This window comes from Lissotriton vulgaris, chromosome 7 (assembly GCF_964263255.1).
Source record: "Lissotriton vulgaris chromosome 7, aLisVul1.2, whole genome shotgun sequence".
NCBI lineage: Eukaryota > Metazoa > Chordata > Amphibia > Caudata > Salamandridae > Lissotriton > Lissotriton vulgaris.
In genome coordinates this window covers 1774111340-1774134560 of record NC_141695.1, presented here as the reverse complement: position 1 = coordinate 1774134560, position 23221 = coordinate 1774111340, and the positions used below count along the sequence as shown (strand labels likewise).

At 54.0% G+C, this 23221-nt stretch overlaps 1 protein-coding gene across 2 annotated transcripts in view; it reads left to right on the top strand.

Annotated features, from left to right (window-relative positions):
- Positions 1-23221, top strand: part of LOC147706648 (uncharacterized) — a 74922-nt gene that overhangs the window by 14972 nt on the left and 36729 nt on the right. Inside the window, exons 2-5 of one of the 2 annotated variants that reach the window (XM_086933149.1) lie at positions 721-883; positions 2794-3147; positions 7911-8216; positions 19807-20160. In XM_086933149.1, the coding sequence (XP_086789275.1) occupies positions 2850-3147; positions 7911-8216; positions 19807-20160 (958 nt within the window). In that variant the 5' untranslated portion in view covers positions 721-883; positions 2794-2849. The remainder of the gene's footprint in view (positions 1-720; positions 884-2793; positions 3148-7910; positions 8217-19806; positions 20161-23221) is intronic. The other variant, XM_086933148.1, reaches the window with a different exon arrangement.

The window sequence follows — 23221 nt, the reverse complement described above, 5'->3', positions numbered from 1 at the left end:
GGAGTGTGATTTTGTGTTAGTTATTGAAGATGTGTTGCAGGAAAAGTTTAAGAGTATTTCTGAATCCAATTGGCAAGAATGTGTAAAGAAAGATTCCAAATGGGAGGAATTAATAAATTATATACAGATTGGTTGGCCAAACAAGGATAGTGTTAAATCAGAATTAATGCCTTTTCACAAAGTTATGGATGAGTTGGAGTGTGACAGGGGATTTAATTTTAAATCAGGCAAATGCATACCTCCAGAAAGCATGCAGGAGGCCATTTTACAGGTTGCACATGACACACATCCTGGAATTTCGTCTATGAAGCGTTTAGTTAGATCTTTTTTCTGGTGGCCAGGAATTGACAGATTCATTGATAGGAAGGTTAGGGAATGCCAAGAGTGTGTCTGTAAGGAGAGGATGTTAAAAGTACATGTACCACCACTTAAAACGGTTAAATGGCCTTCTGAGCCGTGGGAGAAAATTGCCTTTGATAGATCAGGCCCTTTTCATATGCCGCCAGAATATTCACGGTATGCATTAGTTGTGGTGGATTATCATTCAAAGTGGCCTGAAGTGAAATGTGTCCCCAAGGCTACCACTGAAGCAGTCATCGCATTTTTTAAAGAAATTTTTACTAGGGAAGGATGTCCATCCGTATTAGTTTCGGATAATGGTGTTCAACTGACATCCATAGAAATGGACAAATTTCTTAAGGAATGTAACATTGTTCACAGGTTGACTTCATTATACGAACCACATGAAAACGGCCAAGTAGGAAGGTTCAATCGTGTTTTGAAGGGTTTTGTAGTGGAATCTGTAAAGTTTGGAACAAATTGGATAAATGCTCTGAGGGAACGTTTATGGACGTACCGTATTACACCCCATACTACTACTGAGGTGAGTCCTTTTAAGTTGTTTAAAGGTTGTAATCCCGCATCAAGAGTGTTGCCATGGTGGTTAAAGGAGAAATGCAATCAGTTTTTTGTGAATAAAGAAAATGTTGATGATGTTGCCAGACGAGTGGAGAATAAGCAACTCAAAACTAAAGTGTGGTATGATAGGAAATGGAATACAAAATTGCAAGAATTTTAGGTGGGGGAATGGGTGAGAATTCTTAGACCTGGTTTAATTTCCAAAGGATCTAATAAAATTAGCGATCCTATTCAAATAAAAAAAGTATTTTCAAACAGTGTTATGAAACAAGATGGAAAATGTTGGAACATTAAGAAATTGGCAAAATGTACTTTTGTTAGAAATAATGAATTGAATGTATCTGATAAACAAAGTGATTTGATTGTAAATGATTCTATTGCTCATAGAGTTAAGGATACCAAACGTGATATCAATTTGCCTAAGAGATATGTAAATTAATTTAATTTTAGTTTATTTGTTTGTTTATTAATAAGGGAGATGTGTTACATTCTCACTAACGTGGCATATCTCTTTAACCCTTTAATTGCTGCCGACGGCCAACAGTCGTCACGAGCGCTACCTCCCCAGTGCTGCGCACGACCGTTGGCCGTCGGGTCAGCATTCGTTCTCCGAACGTTCAGCACTGGGCGCAGAACGTTCGACGCTGGGAACGGGTTAAATACAATCCTGTCATTACATGCTTGTGCATGCGACGTGTTTTGCTTTAAGCTGGTTCTAGATTCTAATGTCTGGAACCTGAGGTTAGGGCTGTTATTGTTCAGTACAAGCTGGACACTGATTACTGGAAGATGTTACTCGTGCTGTGAATAAATTTAGACTTATTCATCAACAATTTTTGTTTGGATATTTACTACAGGGGGCTCAACCTTGTGACCAAATTGGAAAGGTACTGATGAGGGGCAGCTGGGGGGGCTCAACCTTGTGTCCAAACTGGAAAGGTACTGATGAGGGGCAGCATGGGGGGGGGGGGGCTCAACCTTGTGTCCATCCTGGAAAGGTACTGATGAGGGGCAGCATGGGAGGGGCTCAACCTTGTGTCCATCCTGGAAAGGTACTGATGAGAGGCAGCATGGGGGGGGCTCAACCTTGTGTCCATCCATGAAAGGTACTGATGAGAGGCAGCAGGGGGGGGGGCTCAACCTTGTGTCCATCCTGGAAAGGTACTGATGAGGGGCAGCATGGGGGGGGGGGGCTCAACCTTGTGTCCATCCTGGAAAGGTACTGATGAGGGGCAGCAGGGGGGGGGGGCTCAACCTTGTGTCCATCCTGGAAAGGTACTGATGAGAGGCAGCATGGGGGGGCTCAACCTTGTGTCCATCCTGGAAAGGTACTGATGAGAGGCAGCATGGGGGGGGGCGCAACCTTGTGTCCATCCTGGGAAGGTACTGATGAGAGGCAGCATGGGGGGGGCTCAACCTTGTGTCCATCCTGGAAAGGTACTGATGAGAGGCAGCATGGGGGGGGCTCAACCTTGAGTCCATCCTGGAAAGGTACTGATGAGGGGCAGCATGGGGGGGGGGCTCAACCTTGTGTCTATCCTGGGAAGGTACTGATGAGAGGCATCATGGGGGGGCTCAACCTTGTGTCCATCCTGGAAAGGTACTGATGAGGGGCAGCAGGGGGGGGGCTCAACCTTGTGTCCATCCTGGAAAGGTACTGATGAGGGGCAGCAGGGGGGGGGGGGGGGCTTAACCTTGTTTTCTATTCTCCACCCTGTCCCAGTATTTATCTTTGCTCCTTCTTTTTTGTTTCTCTTTTTAATTTCTCTTGATTCTTCTATTTAAGTCCAGGTCTCTTGCCCACACCCTTGCTTCTTTATCCTCTTCTGTTAACACTTTGGCTTGAGCCTAACTCCCACAATGCTCTCTTCTCAGTGTCGCGGGAGAGAGGACCAGTAGTCCGGGTGGCTCCCACTGTCTTTGGCTCTCTGATGGACGAGGTCAGCTTGAGATGCTCGCTTGTTCCCGCCTCCTGTGACGTGGCCAAGGTCAGCTGGTCAGTGGTGACCAATGGAGATCGGGTGCAGGTGGCTGTATTTGAGCGAGCTGGGAGACCATACTACCCTCTGGAGCGACACCCTGGTCGCCTCGCCTTCAGGTCTTCACTCCCGACTGAAGACGCAACGCTCATCATCCGGTCACTGACGGTCAAGGATGGAGGAACCTACTACTGCACCTTCGACTTACCTCAACGAAGGGCAGAGGAGCCAACAACACTCATCATTACAGGTAAGGAGCGCTAATGACTACTAGGGACTGACCAACGGCTTCATGGGCACCAGACCTGAAGCGCCAAACACAGGCGTCCCGGACCGTGGCCTGACAGAGGGTTATGGGGGTATCATAAAAGCTCTGATGACTGAGCGATGCCCACTTACTTCACCTTTGTTCACTGTCACCTTCACTCCAGATCCTGGCCGCTTCCACCTGTGAATCTCCTCGTTTTCTTCCCTTCTGGTTTCTGGTCTGCGCTGAACGATGAGATGTCCCGAGGGTCCCTTTTCCTGCATCAAATGCGGATTTCAAGCTACTCATTCCTACATCATCGCCAGACAGACAGTATAGACTCCCAGGGAGGCTGGAAAAGCTTTTTGTTAAATGTCAGATCACTCCCTAAACACCATATACAATTATGGGACACCATTCACAGCATTCAGCCTGAGATATGTTTCCTGACAGAAACATGGCTGAAACCCCATACTATCCCCACTATCATCTTAGGGATACTCATGGGATATAAAATTCTTTGTCAAGACCGCCCTGAGAAGGTAGGAGGCGGGACTGCTATCATATATAGAGGCACATTGAATATTAGAGTCTTAGAACAAGTGATGCTACCTACCATGGAAGTATTAATTTTTCATTTAAAAATAAGTCCCAAGGTACATTGGAAAGGAGCACTAGTCTATCGCCCGCCTGGACCCAATGCTGGGTTCTCCCTTGCCCTCACTGAATTGTTAGCCCCCCACACGAAAGCTAACGGGAACTTTATTTTACTTGGAGATTTTAATTTTCACATTGACATTGATGACCACCCGGATACAAATGTATTCCTAGCAGATCTTGCTCTTTTCGGTCTACATCCTCGAAATAGTGGACCTACTCACTCGGGTGGTCACACTCTGGATTTGATTTTTACTACCCATCCTAATGTCCACTGCCACCCCCCTAAGCTCATTTACTGGTCTGACCATAAAATGATAGATTTCTCTTTACCACACTTATCCAATCCCATAAATCGCCCTGCCACTCAGTCCACTAAACGTAGACCATGGCATAAAATTACTCCTGCGAGGTTCACACAAACCTGGAAACAGCCTATACCCTCTAATTCCGATAACATCGATACTGCTCTCTCAAAGTTTAACTCCACACTGACGACAGCCATTGACACTCTGGCTCCTCAGAAAAATGTGAAAAAACCTACCACAGCTAAAAGGGAAGCATGGTATACTGAGGCCCTTAAAACAGAAAAGCAGGGATGTAGAAAACTGGAGAAACTTTGGAGACGGACAGGCAATGGGGAAGACAAGAACCGATACTTGGAGGCTATGACCTCCTATTACAAAAATATAAAAAAGGAAGAAAAATAAGCCTCACCACCCAAATTGCAGAGGCGGGCAACTCTACAAGAGAGTTATTTTTAAATCTTTCAGACCTTCACCAATCCTGTAGTGTGTGAGAGCCCAGATACCTTCACTCAAGTTCTATGTGATGAAATATCTCAGTTCTTTGAGGACAAAATAGAAGGGATATACAAGAAAATTACTGCAGTCTCAGGTCCCTTGGAAACTGAGGCCCCTGAAATTTTCCCGATGGAGACCTCTGGGAAAACTCATCATGTAATCCCAGAAATAACCATTAAAGATCTGACTGCACTTATCAATCAAATAAAGACCGGCTCTCCCACTGATCTGATACCCGCCAAACTAATCTCCCCTGTGAGCGAGATATTAGGACCCCCTATTCAGAAACTGCTCAATCTCTCCTTTGCCGAGGGACAACTCCCACAATCCTGGAAGGAAGCGGTAGTGAACCCCATACGCAAAAATTCCACCTTGCCCTGGTCAGAACTCTCCAACCTCCGCCCGATTTCTCTCCTTCCTTTCATCAGCAAACTGGCAGAGAAACACGTCAACACCATCCTCTCCAGCTTTATCGAGGCGACAGGGGGCCTGGACCAATCTCAATCTGGGTTCAGGCCCAACCACAGCACTGAATCAGCCCTTCTCTCTGTGACAGATAAGATCAAAATGTCACAGGACAGAGGCGGTTCCATGATTCTAGTGCTGTTGGACCTGTCCGCAGCCTTTGATACCGTGTCCCATAACATCCTTCTCAGCCGTTTGCAGGGAGTAGGAATTGGAGGCTTAGCACTATCATGGTTGGAGAGTTTCCTCTCCGGGAGATCACAATCTATCAGCCTGGGCCCCTTTCGTTCCATCTCAAGGTTGCTCACGAAGGGGGTGCCACAGGGCTCATGCCTTAGCCCTACATTGTTCAATGTTTATGTGGCCCCCCTTGCTGAGATTGTGCGGAAATATGGGTTCATACCGGTTTCCTACGCTGATGACACCCAGCTCCTCTACCCTTTCAGCTCCCTTGGCCCCAAAGTCAAGGAGAACTTTGCTGAGGGTATGAGGGCAGTGTCACATTGGATGGATGTGAACTGCCTCCAATGTAACGTGACAAAAACAGAGGTCATGCTTTTTGGCAAGGCGAGTCTCCTCTGGTCCCCAGACTGGTGGCCAATAGATCTAGGCCCAGTACCTACATCCAAACCTCATGTAAAGAATCTAGGGGTGAAGTTGGACCAAAAGCTGACCTTGAAGGAACACACCAACTACATCGCAGGGTTGTCTTTCCACACCATTGGCCTACTTAGACGTGTCTTCCCGTAGCTCCCTGCCACCTATAGGAAGACACTTGTACAGGCCTTGGTGACTAGTCGCCTGGACTACTGCAACGGCCTGCTGACATTAGCTAACGCAGATGCAGTAGGTCGTTTGCAGGTAGTCCAGAACACAGCAGCAAGATTGGTCATGTGTGCACCAGCCAGGACTCCCTCTAAGCCCTTGTTGAAAGAACTACATTGGCTTCCCATACGGCAGCGCATCAACTTTAAGATATGCTGCACGGTTCACAAATGCCTTTATGGAGCAAGCCCTAAATATCTGTCTCAATCCCTTGAGCTATATCAGCCCAGCAGGTCTCTCCGCTCAAGCAACCAAGCCCTTCTAAAATCCCCTGCCACAAAGAAATCCAGACAAGGAGACCGTGCTTTCTCCTCGGTTGGACCTGCCTTGTGGAACAAACTTCCCACTGATGTAAGAATGAACATCAACCACTTGTCCTTCAGAAAGACATTAAAGACCCTTCTTTATCAAGAAGCATTTCTGTCTTTTTAACTTCTTATGATGCACTATCTGATGACCCTATAGCTGGCAAAGCGCGGAGATACCCTTACGGGATTGATTCCAGCGCTATAGAAGAAACTAAAAGAAATAAAATAAAATAACGCCTCGTCGCTGAGGGAGCCATGCGCACTATGAATCCTCTATAAATAAATAAACTTCAGGAAGCTCACTCTGGCCGCCATAGTCACTCTTTCTGTGGATAAAAGCCTCCCTAGTCTTGGGAGCTTCCATCAAAGCTCACTACTTTCACTTTCTTTTTGCTCCTTTCACTTATGTTGGTAGATGCCACTCACTCTTTCTCTTAGTCGAGCCCACGTACCCCCTCTTTGGTAGACGTCCCCAACAGTCCTTCGTAGTAGGTGCCTCCTTCACCCATTCTCTCAGACCACTCAGGGCTCACTCTCCCTGTGGGCGCCAGGGCTCACTCTCCCTGTGGGTGCCAGGATTCACTTTTCCCATGGGCACCAAGGCTCACTCTTACTGCGGGTGCCCAGGCTCACTCTCCCAGTGGGCGACAGGGTTCACTCTCCCAGTGGGTGTCAGGCTTCACTCTCCCTGTGGCACTAGGGCTCACTCTCCCAGTGGGTGCCAAGGCTCACTCTCACTCTCACAGTGGGTGCCTGGGCTCACTCTCACTCTCACAGTGGGTGCCTAGGCTCACTCTCCCTGTGGTTACCAAGGCTCACTCTCCCAGTGGGTGCCAAGGCTCAATCTCACAGTGGGTGCCAGGGCTTCACTCTCCCTGTGGCACCAGGGCTCACTCTCCCAGTGGGTGCCAAGGCTCACTCTCACTCTCACAGTGGGTGCCTGGGCTTCACTCTCCCTGTGGCACCAGGGCTCACTCTCCCAGTGGGTGCCAAGGCTCACTCTCACTCTCACAGTGGGTGCCTGGGCTCACTCTCACTCTCACAGTGGGTGCCTAGGCTCACTCTCCCTGTGGTTACCAAGGCTCACTCTCCGTGTGGTTACCAAGGCTCACTCTCCCAGTGGGTGCCTGGGCTCACTCTCCGTGTGCTTGCAAGGGCTCACTCGTAGTGGGAGCCAGGCCTTACTCTCCCAGGTGGTGCCAGGCTCATTTTAACTGTCGGTGCCAGGATTCACTCTCCCTGTGGGTGTCAGGGCTCACTCTCCCAGTGGGTGCCAGGGCTCATTTTCACAGTAGGTGCCAGAGCTCACTCTCCCAGTAGGTGCCAGGGCTCACTCTCCCTGTGGCATCAGGGATCACTCTCCCAGTTGGTGCCAGAACTCACTCTCACTCTCCCTGTGGCACCAGGGCTCACTCTCTCAGTGGGTGCAAGGGCTCAATCTCACAAAGGGTGTCTGGGCTCACTCTCTCACTGGGTGCCAGGGCTCACTCTCCCTGTGGGTGCCAGGGCTCACTCTCCCAGTGGGTGCTAGGGCTCACTCTCCCAGTGGGTGCCAGGGCTCACTCTCCCAGCGGGAGTTTAGAAGGGGTCGAGGTAAGGCCTCTTCCAGAGTCCATCTTTAGTGGGTCCGGCTTGAGGTGCCCTTGAAAGACTTGTGCCAGCCTCCTTCCAACTGAACCTCTTGCTTCTTCGCCTCTTCTCTCCTCAGCCACACCCAACAACAGTGCCCATGCAGTGCCAGCTGTGGTGGGCACCCCTGGCTTAGCGGTGGTGGCCATCTGCACCTCGGCCAGGGGACTTCCCCCAGCGAAGATCACCTGGAGGTCGGAACTCAGCTTTGATGTGAACACCACCGAGACGGTGAACCCCGACGGGACAGTCAGTGTGCAAAGCCACCTCCTCGTGAGTCCCACTGTCCAGGTCCACAACCAGAGAGCAACGTGCGAGATCAGCAACAAGCCCGGGGCAGTGGAAGAGAGCATCGAGGTGTTCCTGTCCATCAGCTGTGAGAGATGTAAGTGTGTATGGTGCACTGTTAGACCTGTCAGTCTTACGGTGGTCTTTCCCTAATTTTTTTTAGCTCTTGCCTCATTTTTCCCACCTTCTTTTTGTTGGCCTACGGTCTCTGGGCGCCTTCCTATTGCTAGGCAATGCTAAGGTGCAGGTGCTCTCTTCCCCTAACATGGCTGCCACTGACCCCTGCTACTGCAGCGTGGTCTGTTTAGACGCACTCTAGTAACCAGGAGCTGGCTGGAACCCTTAAACATTGTTGCAATGCCAGCCTGCCAGCCTGCCCATAGCTAGAGTAAGGAAGCTCCTGGAACCTTCCAGAATAAGGGAGTGGTCACCAACTGCCACTGCCAACTGACGCTATAAAAGGAAAGGGAGGGAAACTTTCTAGTCAGTTGGGGCATCACTGACCTGGGGGACCCTACGCAGGAGATTTAGGCCGTAGGGCCTAGTCAGGAACCTACACCACTGGGGGTGACAGGGTATAGGCACTGCCCACCAAGCTGAGTGAGGAACCCTGAACTAGCCCACTGATCTGGCCCGGCAGGAGGGGAACCCAGGGACCACCTGCAGTGACCTGCTGAGGAAATCCTCCTACTCAACCCTCCCCTCAAGAAACCAAGAACCTTCTTCAACAAAAGGGCGCCAGAATTCATAAGCGCCAAGAAGAAGTTCATGTGCTCTGACCAGGGCTGCTGGGGATCAACCAGGTACTGGGCTGTGTCACTTCTGCGCCCCTTGGTGGTAAGTGGACTGTGGCAGCGTCCCTACCGCTTTTTAAAAACCTAAGCGCTATTGTGTGTTGCTCGCCTGCTTAGCGGCGCGTGAGCATTTTATGCTTTTTAAATATTGCACTTCATCTGCTTAGCAGCACGTGAGCATTTCATGCTTTTTTAAATATTGCACCTCATCTTTCCTTACCTGGCTGGGAGACACAGCGTGTTGGCAGCGCGTTGGGTGTGCCCCTTGATTTTTAGCTCGGCTGAGCTCCACTAGACGGATCACGGAGGACTGGACTCGCCCCTCCCTCCCGCCTCGGTCTGACGCCGGTGATTAGCGCCGTTTGTGCAGAGGGCGTGGAGGGTCCGAGCCAGGCACTTCCGGTAGGGAACAGCAGCGCTCTAGTGGTTGGAACGCTGGGGGGGATATAAGGCACTGGATTCTGGAGCCTGATGTGGTAAGTGGACTGTGGCAGCGTCCCTACCGCTTTTTAAAAACCTAAGCGCTATTGTGTGTTGCTCGCCTGCTTAGCGGCGCGTGAGCATTTTATGCTTTATAAATATTGCACTTCATCTGCTTAGCAGCACGTGAGCATTTCATGCTTTTTTAAATATTGCACCTCATCTTTCCTTACCTGGCTGGGAGACACAGCGTGTTGGCAGCGCGTTGGGTGTGCCCCTTGATTTTTAGCTCGGCTGAGCTCCACTAGACGGATCACGGAGGACTGGACTCGCCCCTCCCTCCCGCCTCGGTCTGACGCCGGTGATTAGCGCCGTTGTGCAGAGGGCGTGGAGGGTCCGAGCCAGGCACTTCCGGTAGGGAACAGCAGCGCTCTAGTGGTTGGAACGCTGGGGGGGATATAAGGCGGATGTGTTGTCGACAGCGCAGCGGGCGAGCGCAGCGGGCGCGACGAAGGCGCGCCGGAGTCGCGCCAGAGTTAAGCCCGTCTGCGCCCGTCCGCGGCCGACTGCGGTCCAGGGCCATAATCCCTGTCCCTCCCTTCCGTCAAATCTCCTGGAGTCGAGATGAGCTACTTCTCCTCCGAAAACAGCTATGCGGGCTATGCCCCCACAGCGTTGATGTAGGGACCAACGCGGGCTGCAGCCACTGTAAATATACCTTTGATACTGGCAAGGCGCTTACCGCAGGCCAGCATACTTTGGTATGTGGTCTACTGAATGTGTGCTCCCTACGGAAACATGCCCTCGATGTTCATGATCTCCTCACGGGGAAACAGTGGGACCTTTTATTCCTCACGGAAACATGGCTTGATCAAGACTCCATGCCGGAGGTCATTGAGGCCATTCCTGAAGGCTACGGTATACAAAGGCTAGATAGACCACGAGGGAGAGGGGGTGGTATAGCCATTGTTGCGCGGCGAGATTACCAATGCCAGCTGGATCGCATGGCGATAGACGGCAGTGAAGCTGGCGCCTTTTCCATCTTGATTAATGGCTGCTTCACTCTGAAAGGCTTGCTAATCTATCGTCCTCCAGGCTCTTCTACAGCCTTCGTTGAAGAGCTAGTGGAAGGTGTCACAGAAGCTGCTCTGCGCTCGGACAAATATCTGGTCCTAGGGGATCTGAATCTTCACCTAGATACCCCCTCGGACAAAGTGGCGAGCGAGCTATGCCACATGATGGCTAACCTGCAATTTGAGCAGAAGGTACTGTTGCCTACCCATAAGCTGGGTCACCTTCTGGACCCCGTTTTTGCCAACTGAAGCCAAGTGGACGCCCATGCCCCGATTCCCATTGCATGGTCTGATCACTTCCTCGTCCCTCTTTCCATTGAATTACAGGAACCCCGTCCTAGTGACCCTCCCGCTGATAAACATCCTAGGCGGAAATGGACGGCGTTCTCCCAGGCCAAATTCAATCTGGCACTTACCGAGAAAGGTATTCCTGGGGGTGACGGGGCTGATGAAGTCAATTACAACTTTGACCAACGCATTTTGGAAGCCCTGAATCAGGTGGCACCGCTTGGCTTGTCGAAATCAGGCGGCCGAATACAACGGTCGGCACCTTGGTATAATGAAGATCTGCGAACGGCCAAGGCTGCATGCAAACGCGCCGAAAGGCAATGGAGGATTGCATACTCCGCACAGGCCAAAACTACTTATACGGATTGCAGGCGTGCATATCATATGATGATTAGGAAGGCCAAATCATCGTATTATTGCAATAAAATTGAGGAAGCCAAACAGTCTACCAAGGAGCTTTTCTCTATTTATAAATCCATTGCAATAGGAAAAACTGCCACAGCACCGAAGGAGCTTTGCACCACGGAGGGCTGCAATCGTATTGCGGAGTACTTTGCAACTAAGGTCTCCAACATTTACAACTCCTTCCCCCAGAAGACAGATAGAGGCACTGCCCCCGTGGAACTCCCTCGAAGGGAAGGGGAACATCGGTTGACCATGTTTGTCACTCCTTCCACAACGGAGCTTCTCCGTATATGTGGATCCATCAAATCCGGTTCCCCCAGAGACCCGACTACCCCGAGCCGGCTTAAGGATAGCTTACCAGTGCTAGAGCCCTACGTACGGCAGCTTTTGGACGTCTCCTTTGAGTCTCAGGTGGTCCCGAAGGCCTGGAAGCAGGCGGTGGTACTTCCCCTGCAAAAAAAGGCCAATGTCAGTTTTGATAAATTGGATAACCTCCGTCCTATCTCCCTCCTCCCCTACATGGCGAAGGTGGCGGAAAAAACAGCCAATATACAGCTCATGCAGTTCGTGGAGACGGCTTCGCTACTCCACGACTCGCAGTTTGGCTTCCGTCCCCGCCACTCGACGGAGTCCGCTCTCCTCGTGGCGGTAGAAGCTCTTAGACAGGGAGTAGACGAGGGCCAGACGATGGCACTGATCCTTTTAGACCTAAGCGCAGCATTCGACACTGTAGCGCATGCCACCTTGCTACAGTGTCTGAGTGAAGGTGGGGTGACAGGTGCTGCGCTTGGCTGGATCAAGTCCTTCCTCTCTGAGAGATGCTTTCAGGTCAGACTGGGTGAGTGTTATTCCAGGGAGATTGAGTTGGGCCAGGGCGTCCCTCAGGGTTCGTCCCTGAGCCCAACTCTATTTAACATTTACGTCTCCCCCCTAGCGACTATTGTGGAGGGTCACGGCCTCCGCTTGGTGTCCTATGCCGATGACACGCAGTTGGTCATCTCCTTATCGCGCGCGCCCGGTCTTGCGGCAGACATCTTCAGGAATTGCATGAAAGACCTTGCGGCCTGGATGTCTGCCAACTGTTTAAAGTTGAACGGGAGCAAGACCGAGGTGCTCGTGGTGGGGGGTGTACCGTCGGCGTGGTCGTCGGCGTGGTGGCCACCCTGTTTGGGGGAAGTCCCCGCTCCCTGCCGGGAGGCTAGGAATCTGGGCGTGTGGGTCGATAAGGACCTCACCTTTGGCCCACATGCCGGTCGAGTGGCGGGGGTATGTTTCAGCGTTCTGAGAGTTCTTAGGAAAGTCTTAGACCTGCTTCCTATCTCTGCTCGTCGGACGCTGGTACATGCCTTGGTCACCTCCCGACTTGATAACGGGAACCTGCTCTATTTGGGGGCCACAGGCAAGGTCATCGGTCGCTTGCAGGTTCTTCAAAACGCGGCAGCGCGGTTGGTCCTTGGACTCCCTAGGAGATCTTCCGCCAAGCCAGCCTTGCGAGCGCTCCATTGGCTCCCCATTGAGAGGAGAGTAAAATTCAAGGCCCTGTCCACCTGCCACCGTATTTTGTACGGCAAGGCACCTCTCCCGCTCCAGAGCTTAGTAGCCTACTACGAGCCTACACGCAGTCTTCGGTCCTCGCAGGTTGGGCTGTTAAAAGTTCCAAGAATATCTAAAGCTCGGATGGGAGGCAGGTCCTTCAGATACCTCGCTCCCATATTCTGGAACAAACTGCCACTGGAACTTCGGCTTGAGCCTTCCGAGATCCAGTTTAGGAAAAAACTTAAGACTTATCTTTTTCAGTAGACAGCTGGGTTAGGAGGAGGGGGGACAGTCATTTCACTTACCATAGCGCGGGGACACGCCAGTGGCGTAACCAGGCGCTTAATAAATGCCCAATAATAATTGCTTCAACCTGGGCCCCCAGCGCTGTCCGGCCTCATCCCCCCTCGCCAAACTGAGTTGCTGGGTGCTTCGTTCTGAGCACTACCCCCACCTTGAACTGCGGCCTGAAGTGAACTGTCTGTTAAGCGCTCTGTTGGACTTGGCCCTCTTGGCAGGGTCATCCCTGAACTTTTTGCCTTCCTCCAATATTCTCTCTGACCTGTTTTTGTTGGTTTAATGACTCTGGGCACTTTACCACTGCTGACCAGTGCTAAAGTGCATATGCTCTCCCTGTACAAAGTGTACCTGTAATTGATGTCCATGATTGGTTTATTGGATTCACTGTCAGTCCCCAGTAAAGCGCACCAGGAGTGCCAGGGCTTGTGAATGCCAATACAGCTAGTGGGCCTGCAGCACTGGTTGCGCCACCCACAGAAGCAGCCCTTTAAAATGTGTCTAGGGTCTGCCATTGCAGAACCTGCGTGCAGTCTGGTACTGTCATGCTGGCTGGGCAAGTGCACACACTTGCCAGCCTCAAAACCTTCCCTTTGCTTCATATTAGTCACCCCTATGGTAGGCCAAGGGCAGGATGCATTGTAAGTGTAAGGTAGGACATGCCCTGATGTTTGTGGCATGTTCTAATAGTGAATTACAGCCAATTTCGTTTTTCACTATTGTAAGGCTACCTGTTCTTTTAGGCCAAGATGGGCTGCTGGAATTATTACACCCTATAATCCCAGCAGGCTCAGGGAACATGGTAGAAAGTCAAGTCTAGTATGCCTGAACTCAGAATAATAAAATACTTCTTTTAGTAAAGTTTATTTTAATATCCTGTGTTTGCAAATGCTACTGTTAGAAAGCTAGCATTTGCTTGCCTGACCATTTCAGCCCGCCTCTGGTCTGATGTGTATCTGACTGTCTGGGTTATGTGAGTGACAGGGCTGGGGGATGACAGGTGGTGAATGGCAGGATTACACCTTGGTGGGAGGTGGGAGTGCCCCTGGACTCTGAATAGGGCTGTGCTCTGCCACCACAATGCTGGCTCCGCCCCCTGGGAAGCGACTGATGACTCAGCCCGACACCTGGCGCAGGAGAGGCGAAGCACTGTCAACAAGGTACTCCTGGCTGCCCCTGTCCACACAATGCTGGCTCCGCCTCCTGTGGAGCGTCTGATGTGCCTGCCCCTCACACTGAAAGAAGCTTACACCCAACAAGTGCTCAGAGACTGAAAGAAGTTATGCAGAGGCCCCCCTGGCGTGCAAGAACAAAGAAAATGCTGTATAAAAGTAGGAGCCCTGCTCCTTCTAAATTAGATCCTGTTGACGCCAAGAAGAAAGTCTGCCCGAAGAGAAGGACCTAAGAAAGCTGCATGGAGAAGTACTGTCTCTAAGCCTGAGAGACTGGCCTGTGGTGGGTGCCTTGCTGCTGAAGGAGAGGAAAAGAAAGACTAGAAGAGACTTTGCTTTATTTCCTGCTTGTGCCTCTGACAATCTCCAAGGGCTTGCTGTGGAACTTGCCCCCTGAACTGCGCCCCAGGAACATTGGGCGCTACCCCCCCCCCCCCTCCTGGAAAGAGAAAGCTGCTGTGAGCCGTGCATCTGCCCTGCAACACTACTGAGGAAAAGCTGAGTGCGCTGTGAAGGAATCACTGCACCCTCTGAGAGGCCCTGGGCACCCCCGTCCTTTCGAGCAACGCATCTGCTACCTGACAGGCCCCAGCTGACATCGCAAAGGCCAGCCTCGCTGGCCCAAGCACCGTGCCTGTCGCCTGCCTAACTGAGGACTGCACTGCAAGACCGGACCCTGCCTTGTGTCTGCCTGCTCCACAGAAGAAAAAGTTGCCCTGAAACCCCAGCCGCCGCCGTTCGTAAGCTGCAGCGGTGTAGGGAGAGAAGGAGCGCACGCTATGCACAGAGAGGCTGTGTTTGCGCCTCACACTGCTGCCCGGGGCCCTGCCCCCTCTTGCCAGACTGGGAGCACCTCGCCGGAGACCTGACCCTCAACGCAACGCCGCCCTCCTGAGCCGAGCCGTAGCTCCAATCTACAAAGGAAGACACTGAGACATGGGACCTGGAATCGACCCCGGAGTTGTCCGCCCCCAGACCCTCCTTTTCAAGACCTCTGAGGTACTGTGCCCAAGTTAGCCGTGCGACGCGCTCCGGACTGCAGTGTCCGTGATGCATGCACCCCCCGGCCTTCGTTTCACACTGTTGTACGCACCGTACCGGAGAGACTCGCTCACCTGATCCCTGTCTCCCTGTACGCTCCATCCGCCTTGCTGCCTCTGAACGCGCCATACGCTGGCTACGCGGGACGCGTGAGGCTTGGCGAGGCCCGGCTAAAAGCTCCCTTACAAGACATACCAGAGGGCTACGACGAGCTCAAAACCTTCGCGCACAGTACCATAACTCTAGGAGCATTTTCTACGGCGCGTAGAACCACTTTTTAAGGTCGCCTTAACCCATCCTGAACTGTGACACTGCCTGAAGTACCTTAAAGCTATCCTAGAGAGAGGTTCACCCCTTTTGAAGTATAAGTACTATTTTTAAAGCTGAACAAGATCTGTGGCAACCTGAACAAGTAACTGGAACCATTTTGAACGGTATAAAGACTGTATTTACAAGCCTGCTTTAAATCTATATAAAGGAGATATATTTTTACAAGAATACGGTCTAGTGTCGTTGTGTGGTGGGTTGGTGATTGTTGTGTGTGATGCTGCAAATGTTTAACCCTATGTGCTCTAGAGATTAGCCTTGACTGCTTGCGCCACACTACCTAGAGGGTAAGCAGAGGTTATTTTTAGAGGGTAATCCTTCGCCCTGACTTAGAGGAGAGGGTCCCTGCTTGTCGCAAGTACATACCTGCGCCAACCAGAGACCCACAATTCTAACACGCTCCCTCTGCGTAGCGCTAGAACTCTGACCTGATGCCTGTGGCCCAAGCGCTGTATGCCCCTTAAGCGCTGCGGCGCAGAGACCCTCTGTGGACCCAGAGACTGTTAGTGCAGAAGCGCCGCTTGTCCCCACGTGTTGTGCCCCCAGGCGAGCACTGCAGGAAAGAAAGCGCTGGCTGGTCCACGCACCCCAGCTGAGTCTGCTCCCCAAGAGCTTCCTCAGTTGGCGCAGGATCACCGCCGCAGCCCCGTGACGTGCTGTCATCCGCCACGGCGGCCCTCGGTGCCAGTAGAGAACCGCCGCCGTGTCGTGGAGGGCTGTGCCCGGCCCGTGAAGGCGATCGGGAAAGGTGCTGCCCGCCAGCAGAGGCACTACAAATGAAACAAACTAGTACTAGCTGTCCTGATGATATATGGGGTGTAGTAATGCAGGACCCTGATGGAACACAGGAAAGAAGCGACAGCTTGCAATAGGCAGCGCGGCGATGGGAAGAGCTTCCGGGGAGGAAGAGGTTCCTATATTTACCCCCCTGTGTTGACATCAGTCCTGAGGGAATTTGATGGGGAGGGTGACGAGTGAGGGGCCTGTGTGATGCAGCAGCAAAGACAGATTGCTGTTGTCTTTCACAGGCGCGTCCTGTAGGGCTCGAGGGTGCGACCTGAGTCACCAGAGGGGACGGTGCAGTCACAACACAGCTCACATGCAGCGTTTACCTTCGCCTCAACCCGCACTGCCGCTTTTGCTATCCAATCTATAAATGCACAGAGGTGACCCCGCCCCATTCTTATGGTACTGATGAGCGGCAGCATGGGAGGGGCTCAACCTTGTGTCCACCCTGGAAAGGTGAAAGGTACTGATGAGAGGCAGCATGGGGGGGGGGGCTCAACCTTGTGTCCATCCTGGGAAGGTATTGATGAGCGGCAGCATGGGGGGGGGCGCAACCTTGTGTCCATCCTGGAAAGGTACTGATGAGAGGCAGCATGGGTGGGGGGGCTCAACCTTGTGTCCATCATGGGAAGGTATTGATGAGAGGCAGCATGGGGGGGCTCAACCTTGTGTACATCCTGGGAAGGTATTGATGAGGGGCAGCATGGGGGGGGGGGGCTCAACCTTTTGTCCATCCTGGAAAGGTACCGTTGAGAGGTAGCATTGGGGGCTCAACCTTGTGTCCATCCTGGGAAGGTACTGATGAGAGGCAGCATGGGGGGCCTCAACCTTGTGTCCATCCTGGGAAGGTACTGATGAGGGACAGCATGGGGGGGGGGGCTCAACCTCGTGTCCATCCTGGGAAGGTACTGATGAGGGACAGCATGGGGGGGGGGCTCAACCTTGTGTCTATCCTGGGAAGGTACTGATGAGAGGCAGCATGGGGGGGCTCAACCTTGTGTCCATCCTGGGAAGGTACTGATGAGAGGCAGCATGGGGGGGCTCAACCTTGTGTCCATCCTGGGAAGGTACTGATGAGAGGCAGCATGGGGGGACTCAACCTTGTGTCCATCCTGGGAAGGTACTGATGAGGGACAGCATGGGGGGGGGCTCAACCTTGTGTCCATCCTTGGAAGGTACTGATGAGAGGCAGCATGGGGGGGGCTCAACCTTGTGTCCATCCTGGGAAGGTACTGATGAGGGACAGCATGGGGGGGGCTCAACCTTGTGTCCATCCTGGGAAGGTACTGATGAGGGACAGCATGGGGGGGGCTCAACCTTGTGTCCATCCTGGGAAGGTACTGATGAGGGGCAGCATGGGGGAGGCTCAACCTTGTGTCCATCCTGGGAAGGTATTGATGAGGGGCAGCATGGGGGAGGCTCAACCTTGTGTCCATCCAGGAAGGTACTGATGAGAGGCAGCATGTGTGGGCTCAACCTTGTGTCCATCCTGGGAAGGTACTGATGAGGGACAGCATGGGGGGGGCTCAACCATGTGTCCATCCTGGGAAGGTACTGATGAGGGGCAGCATGGGGGAGGCTCAACCTTGTGTCCATCCTGGGAAGGTATTGATGAGGGGCAGCATGGGGGGCTCAACCTTGTGTCCATCCTGGGAAGGTATTGATGAGAGGCAGCATGGGGGGGGGGCTCAACCTTGTGTCTATCCTGGGAAGGTACTGATGAGAGGCAGCATGGGGGGGGGGGTGGCTCAACCTTGTGTCCATCCAGGAAGGTACTGATGAGGGGCAGCATGGGAGGGGCTCAACCTTGTGTCCATCCCGGGAAGGTACTGATGAGAGGCAGCATGGGGGGGTGGCTTAACCTTGTGTCCATCCAGGAAGGTACTGATGAGGGGCAGCATGGGAGGGGCTCAACCTTGTGTCCATCCTGGTAAGGTGTTGATGAGAGGCAGCATGGGGGGGGGGCTCAACCTTGTGTCCATCCTGGGAAGGTATTGATGAGGGGCAGCATGGGAGGGGCTCAACCTTGTGTCCATCCTGGGAAGGTATTGATGAGAGGCAGCATGGGGGGGGGGGGGGGCTCAACCATGTGTCCATTCAGGAAGGTACTGATGAGGGGCAGCATGGGGGGGGCTCAACCTTGTGTCCATCCTGGGAAGGTATTGATGAGAGGCAGCATGGGGGGGGGGGGCTCAACCTTGTGTCCATCCTGGAAAGGTACTGATGAGGGGCAGCATGGGGGGGGGGCTCAACGTTGTGTCCATCCAGGAAAGGTACTGATGAGGGGCAGCATGGGGGGGGGGGCTCAACGTTGTGTCCATCCAGGAAAGGTACTGATGAGGGGCAGCATGGGGGGGGGGGGCTCAACGTTGTGTCCATCCAGGAAAGGTACTGATGAGGGGCAGCATGGGGGGGGGGGGCTCAACGTTGTGTCCATCCAGGAAAGGTACTGATGAGGGGCAGCATGGGGGGGGGGCTCAACGTTGTGTCCATCCTGGAAAGGTACTGATGAGGGGCAGCATGGGGGGGGGGGCTCAACGTTGTGTCCATCCAGGAAAGGTACTGATGAGGGGCAGCATGGGGGGGGGGCTCAACGTTGTGTCCATCCTGGAAAGGTACTGATGAGGGGCAGCATGGGGGGGGGGCTCAACCATGTGTCCATCCAGGAAGGTACTGATGAGGGGCAGCATGGGGGGGGCTCAACCTTGTGTCCATCCTGGGAAGGTACTGATGAGAGGCAGCATGGGGGGGCTCAACCTTGTGTCCACCCTGGGAAGGTACTGATGAGAGGCAGCATGGGGGGGGCAACCTTGTGTCCATCCAGGAAGGTACTGATGAGAGGCAGCATGGGGGGGGGGTGGCTTAACCTTGTGTCCATCCAGGAAGGTACTGATGAGGGGCAGCATGGGAGGGGCTCAACCTTGTGTCCATCCTGGGAAGGTACTGATGAGAGGCAGCATGGGGGGGGGGTGGCTTAACCTTGTGTCCATCCAGGAAGGTACTGATGAGGGGCAGCATGGGGGGGCTCAACCTTGTGTCCATCCTGGAAAGGTACTGATGAGGGGCAGCATGGGGGGGGGGCTCAACCATGTGTCCATCCAGGAAGGTACTGATGAGGGGCAGCATGGGGGGGGCTCAACCTTGTGTCCATCCTGGGAAGGTACTGATGAGAGGCAGCATGGGGGGGGGGGCTCAACCTTGTGTCCATCCTGGAAAGGTACTGATGAGAGGCAGCATGGGGGGGGCTCAACCTTGTGTCCATCCTGGAAAGGTACTGATGAGGGGCAGCAGGGGGGGGGCTCAACCTTGTGTCCATCCTGGAAAGGTACTGATGAGGGGCAGCAGGGGGGGGGGGGGGGGGCTTAACCTTGTTTTCTATTCTCCACCCTGTCCCAGTATTTATATTTGCTCCTTCTTTTTTGATTCTCTTTTTAATTTCTCTTGATTCTTCTATTTAAGTCCAGGTCTCTTGCCCACACCCTTGCTTCTTTATCCTCTTCTGTTAACACTTTGGCTTGAGCCTAACTCCCACAATGCTCTCTTCTCAGTGTCGCGGGAGAGAGGACCAGTAGTCCGGGTGGCTCCCACTGTCTTTGGCTCTCTGATGGACGAGGTCAGCTTGAGATGCTCGCTTGTTCCCGCCTCCTGTGACGTGGCCAAGGTCAGCTGGTCAGTGGTGACCAATGGAGATCGGGTGCAGGTGGCTGTATTTGAGCGAGCTGGGAGACCATACTACCCTCTGGAGCGACACCCTGGTCGCCTCGCCTTCAGGTCTTCACTCCCGACTGAAGACGCAACGCTCATCATCCGGTCACTGACGGTCAAGGATGGAGGAACCTACTACTGCACCTTCGACTTACCTCAACGAAGGGCAGAGGAGCCAACAACACTGATCATTACAGGTAAGGAGCGCTAATGACTACTAGGGACTGACCAACGGCTTCATGGGCACCAGACCTGAAGCGCCAACCACAGGCGTCCCGGACCGTGGCCTGACAGAGGGTTATGGGGGTATCATAAAAGCTCTGATGACTGAGCGATGCCCACTTACTTCACCTTTGTTCACTGTCACCTTCACTCCAGATCCTGGCCGCTTCCACCTGTGAATCTCCTTTTCTTCCCTTCTGGTTTCTGGTCTGCGCTGCGACGCCTCGTCGCTGAGGCAGCCATGCGCACTATAAATCCTCTATAAATAAATAAACTTCAGGAAGCTCACTCTGGCCGCCATAGTCACTCTTTCTGTGGATAAAAGCCGTCCTCGTCTTGGGAGCTTCCATCAGAGCTCCCTACTTTCACTTTCTTTTTGCTCCTTTCACTTATGTTGGTAGATGCCACTCAATCTTTCTCTTAGTCGAGCCCACGTACCCCCTCTTTGGTAGACGTCCCCAACAGTCCTTCGTAGTAGGTGCCTCCTTCACCCATTCTCTCAGACCACTCTCCCAGTGGGTGCCAGGGCTCACTCCCCCAGTTGGTTCTAGGGCTCACTTTCACCATAGTTACCAAGGCTCACTCTCCCAGTGGTTGCCAGAACTCACTCTCACTCTCCCTGTGGCACCAGGGCTCACTCTCCCAGTTGGTGCCAGGGCTCACTCTCACAAAGGGTGTCTGGGCTCACTCTTCCAGTGGTTACCAAGGTTCACTCTCCCTGTGGGTGCCAGGGCTCACTCTCACAGTGGGTGCCTGGGCTCACTCTCCCTGTGGGTGCAAGGCCTCACTCTCCCTGTGGCACCAGGGCTCACTCTCCCAGTTGGTGCCAGGGCTCACTCTCACAAAGGGTGTCTGGGCTCACTCTCACAGTGGGTGCCTGGGCTCACTCTCACAGTGGGTGCCTGGGCTCACTCTCACAGTGGGTGCCTGGGCTCACTCTCCCTGTGGGTGCCAGGCCTCACTCTCCCTGTGGCACCAGGGCTCACTCTCCCAGTTGGTGCCAGGGCTCACTCTCACAAAGGGTGTCTGGGCTCACTCTCACAGTGGGTGCCAGGGCTCACTCTCCCTGTGGGTGCTAGGGCTCACTCTCCCAGTGGGTGCCAGGGCTCACTCTCCCTGTGGGTGCCAGGGCTCACTCTGCCTGTGAGTGCCAGGGCTCACTCTCCCAGTTGGTGCCAGAACTCACTCTCACTCTCCCTGTGGGTGCCAGGGCTCACTCTCACAAAGGATATCTGGGCTCACTCTCTCAGTGGGTGCAAGGGCTCACTCTCCCTGTGGGTGCTAGGGCTCACTCTCCCAGTGGATGCCAGGGCTCACTCTCCCATTGGGTGCCAGGGCTCACTCTCCCAGTGGGTGCTAGGGCTCACTCTCCCAGTGGGTGCTAGGGCTCACTCTCCCAGTGGGTGCCAGGGCTCACTATCCCAGTGGATGCCAGGGCTCACTCTCCCAGTGGGTGCTAGGGCTCACTCTCACAGTGGGTGCCTGGGCTCACTCTCCCTGTGGGTGCCAGGCCTCACTCTCCCTGTGGCACCAGGGCTCACTCTCCCAGTTGGTGCCAGGGCTCACTCTCACAAAGGGTGTCTGGGCTCACTCTCACAGTGGGTGCCTGGGCTCACTCTCACAGTGGGTGCCTGGGCTCACTCTCCCTGTGGGTGCCAGGCCTCACTCTCCCCGTGGCACCAGGGCTCACTCTCCCAGTTGGTGCCAGGGCTCACTCTCACAAAGGGTGTCTGGGCTCACTCTCCCAGTGGGTGCTAGGGCTCACTCTCCCAGTGGGTGCTAGGGCTCACTCTCCCAGTGGGTGCCAGGGCTCACTCTCCCAGTGGGTGCTAGGGCTCACTCTCCCAGTGGGTGCCAGGGCTCACTCTCCCTGTGGGTGCCAGGGCTCACTCTCCCAGTGGGTGCCAGGGCTCACTCTCCCTGTGGGTGCCAGGGCTCACTCTGCCTGTGAGTGCCAGGGCTCACTCTCCCAGTTGGTGCCAGAACTCACTCTCACTCTCCCTGTGGGTGCCAGGGCTCACTCTCCCAGTTGGTGCCAGGGCTCACTCTCACAAAGGGTGTCTGGGCTCACTCTCCCTGTGGGTGCCAGGGCTCACTCTCACAGTGGGTGCCTGGGCTCACTCTCCCTGTGGGTGCCAGGCCTCACTCTCCCTGTGGCACCAGGGCTCACTCTCCCAGTTGGTGCCAGGGCTCACTCTCACAAAGGGTGTCTGGGCTCACTCTCACAGTGGGTGCCTGGGCTCACTCTCACAGTGGGTGCCTGGGCTCACTCTCACAGTGGGTGCCTGGGCTCACTCTCCCTGTGGGTGCCAGGCCTCACTCTCCCTGTGGCACCGGGGCTCACTCTCCCAGTTGGTGCCAGGGCTCACTCTCACAAAGGGTGTCTGGGCTCACTCTCACAGTGGGTGCCAGGGCTCACTCTCCCTGTGGGTGCTAGGGCTCACTCTCCCAGTGGGTGCCAGGGCTCACTCTCCCTGTGGGTGCCAGGGCTCACTCTGCCTGTGAGTGCCAGGGCTCACTCTCCCAGTTGGTGCCAGAACTCACTCTCACTCTCCCTGTGGGTGCCAGGGCTCACTCTCACAAAGGATATCTGGGCTCACTCTCTCAGTGGGTGCAAGGGCTCACTCTCCCTGTGGGTGCTAGGGCTCACTCTCCCAGTGGATGCCAGGGCTCACTCTCCCATTGGGTGCCAGGGCTCACTCTCCCAGTGGGTGCTAGGGCTCACTCTCCCAGTGGGTGCTAGGGCTCACTCTCCCAGTGGGTGCCAGGGCTCACTCTCCCAGTGGATGCCAGGGCTCACTCTCCCAGTGGGTGCTAGGGCTCACTCTCACAGTGGGTGCCTGGGCTCACTCTCCCTGTGGGTGCCAGGCCTCAGTCTCCCTGTGGCACCAGGGCTCACTCTCCCAGTTGGTGCCAGGGCTCACTCTCACAAAGGGTGTCTGGGCTCACTCTCACAGCGGGTGCCTGGGCTCACTCTCACAGTGGGTGCCTGGGCTCACTCTCCCTGTGGGTGCCAGGCCTCACTCTCCCTGTGGC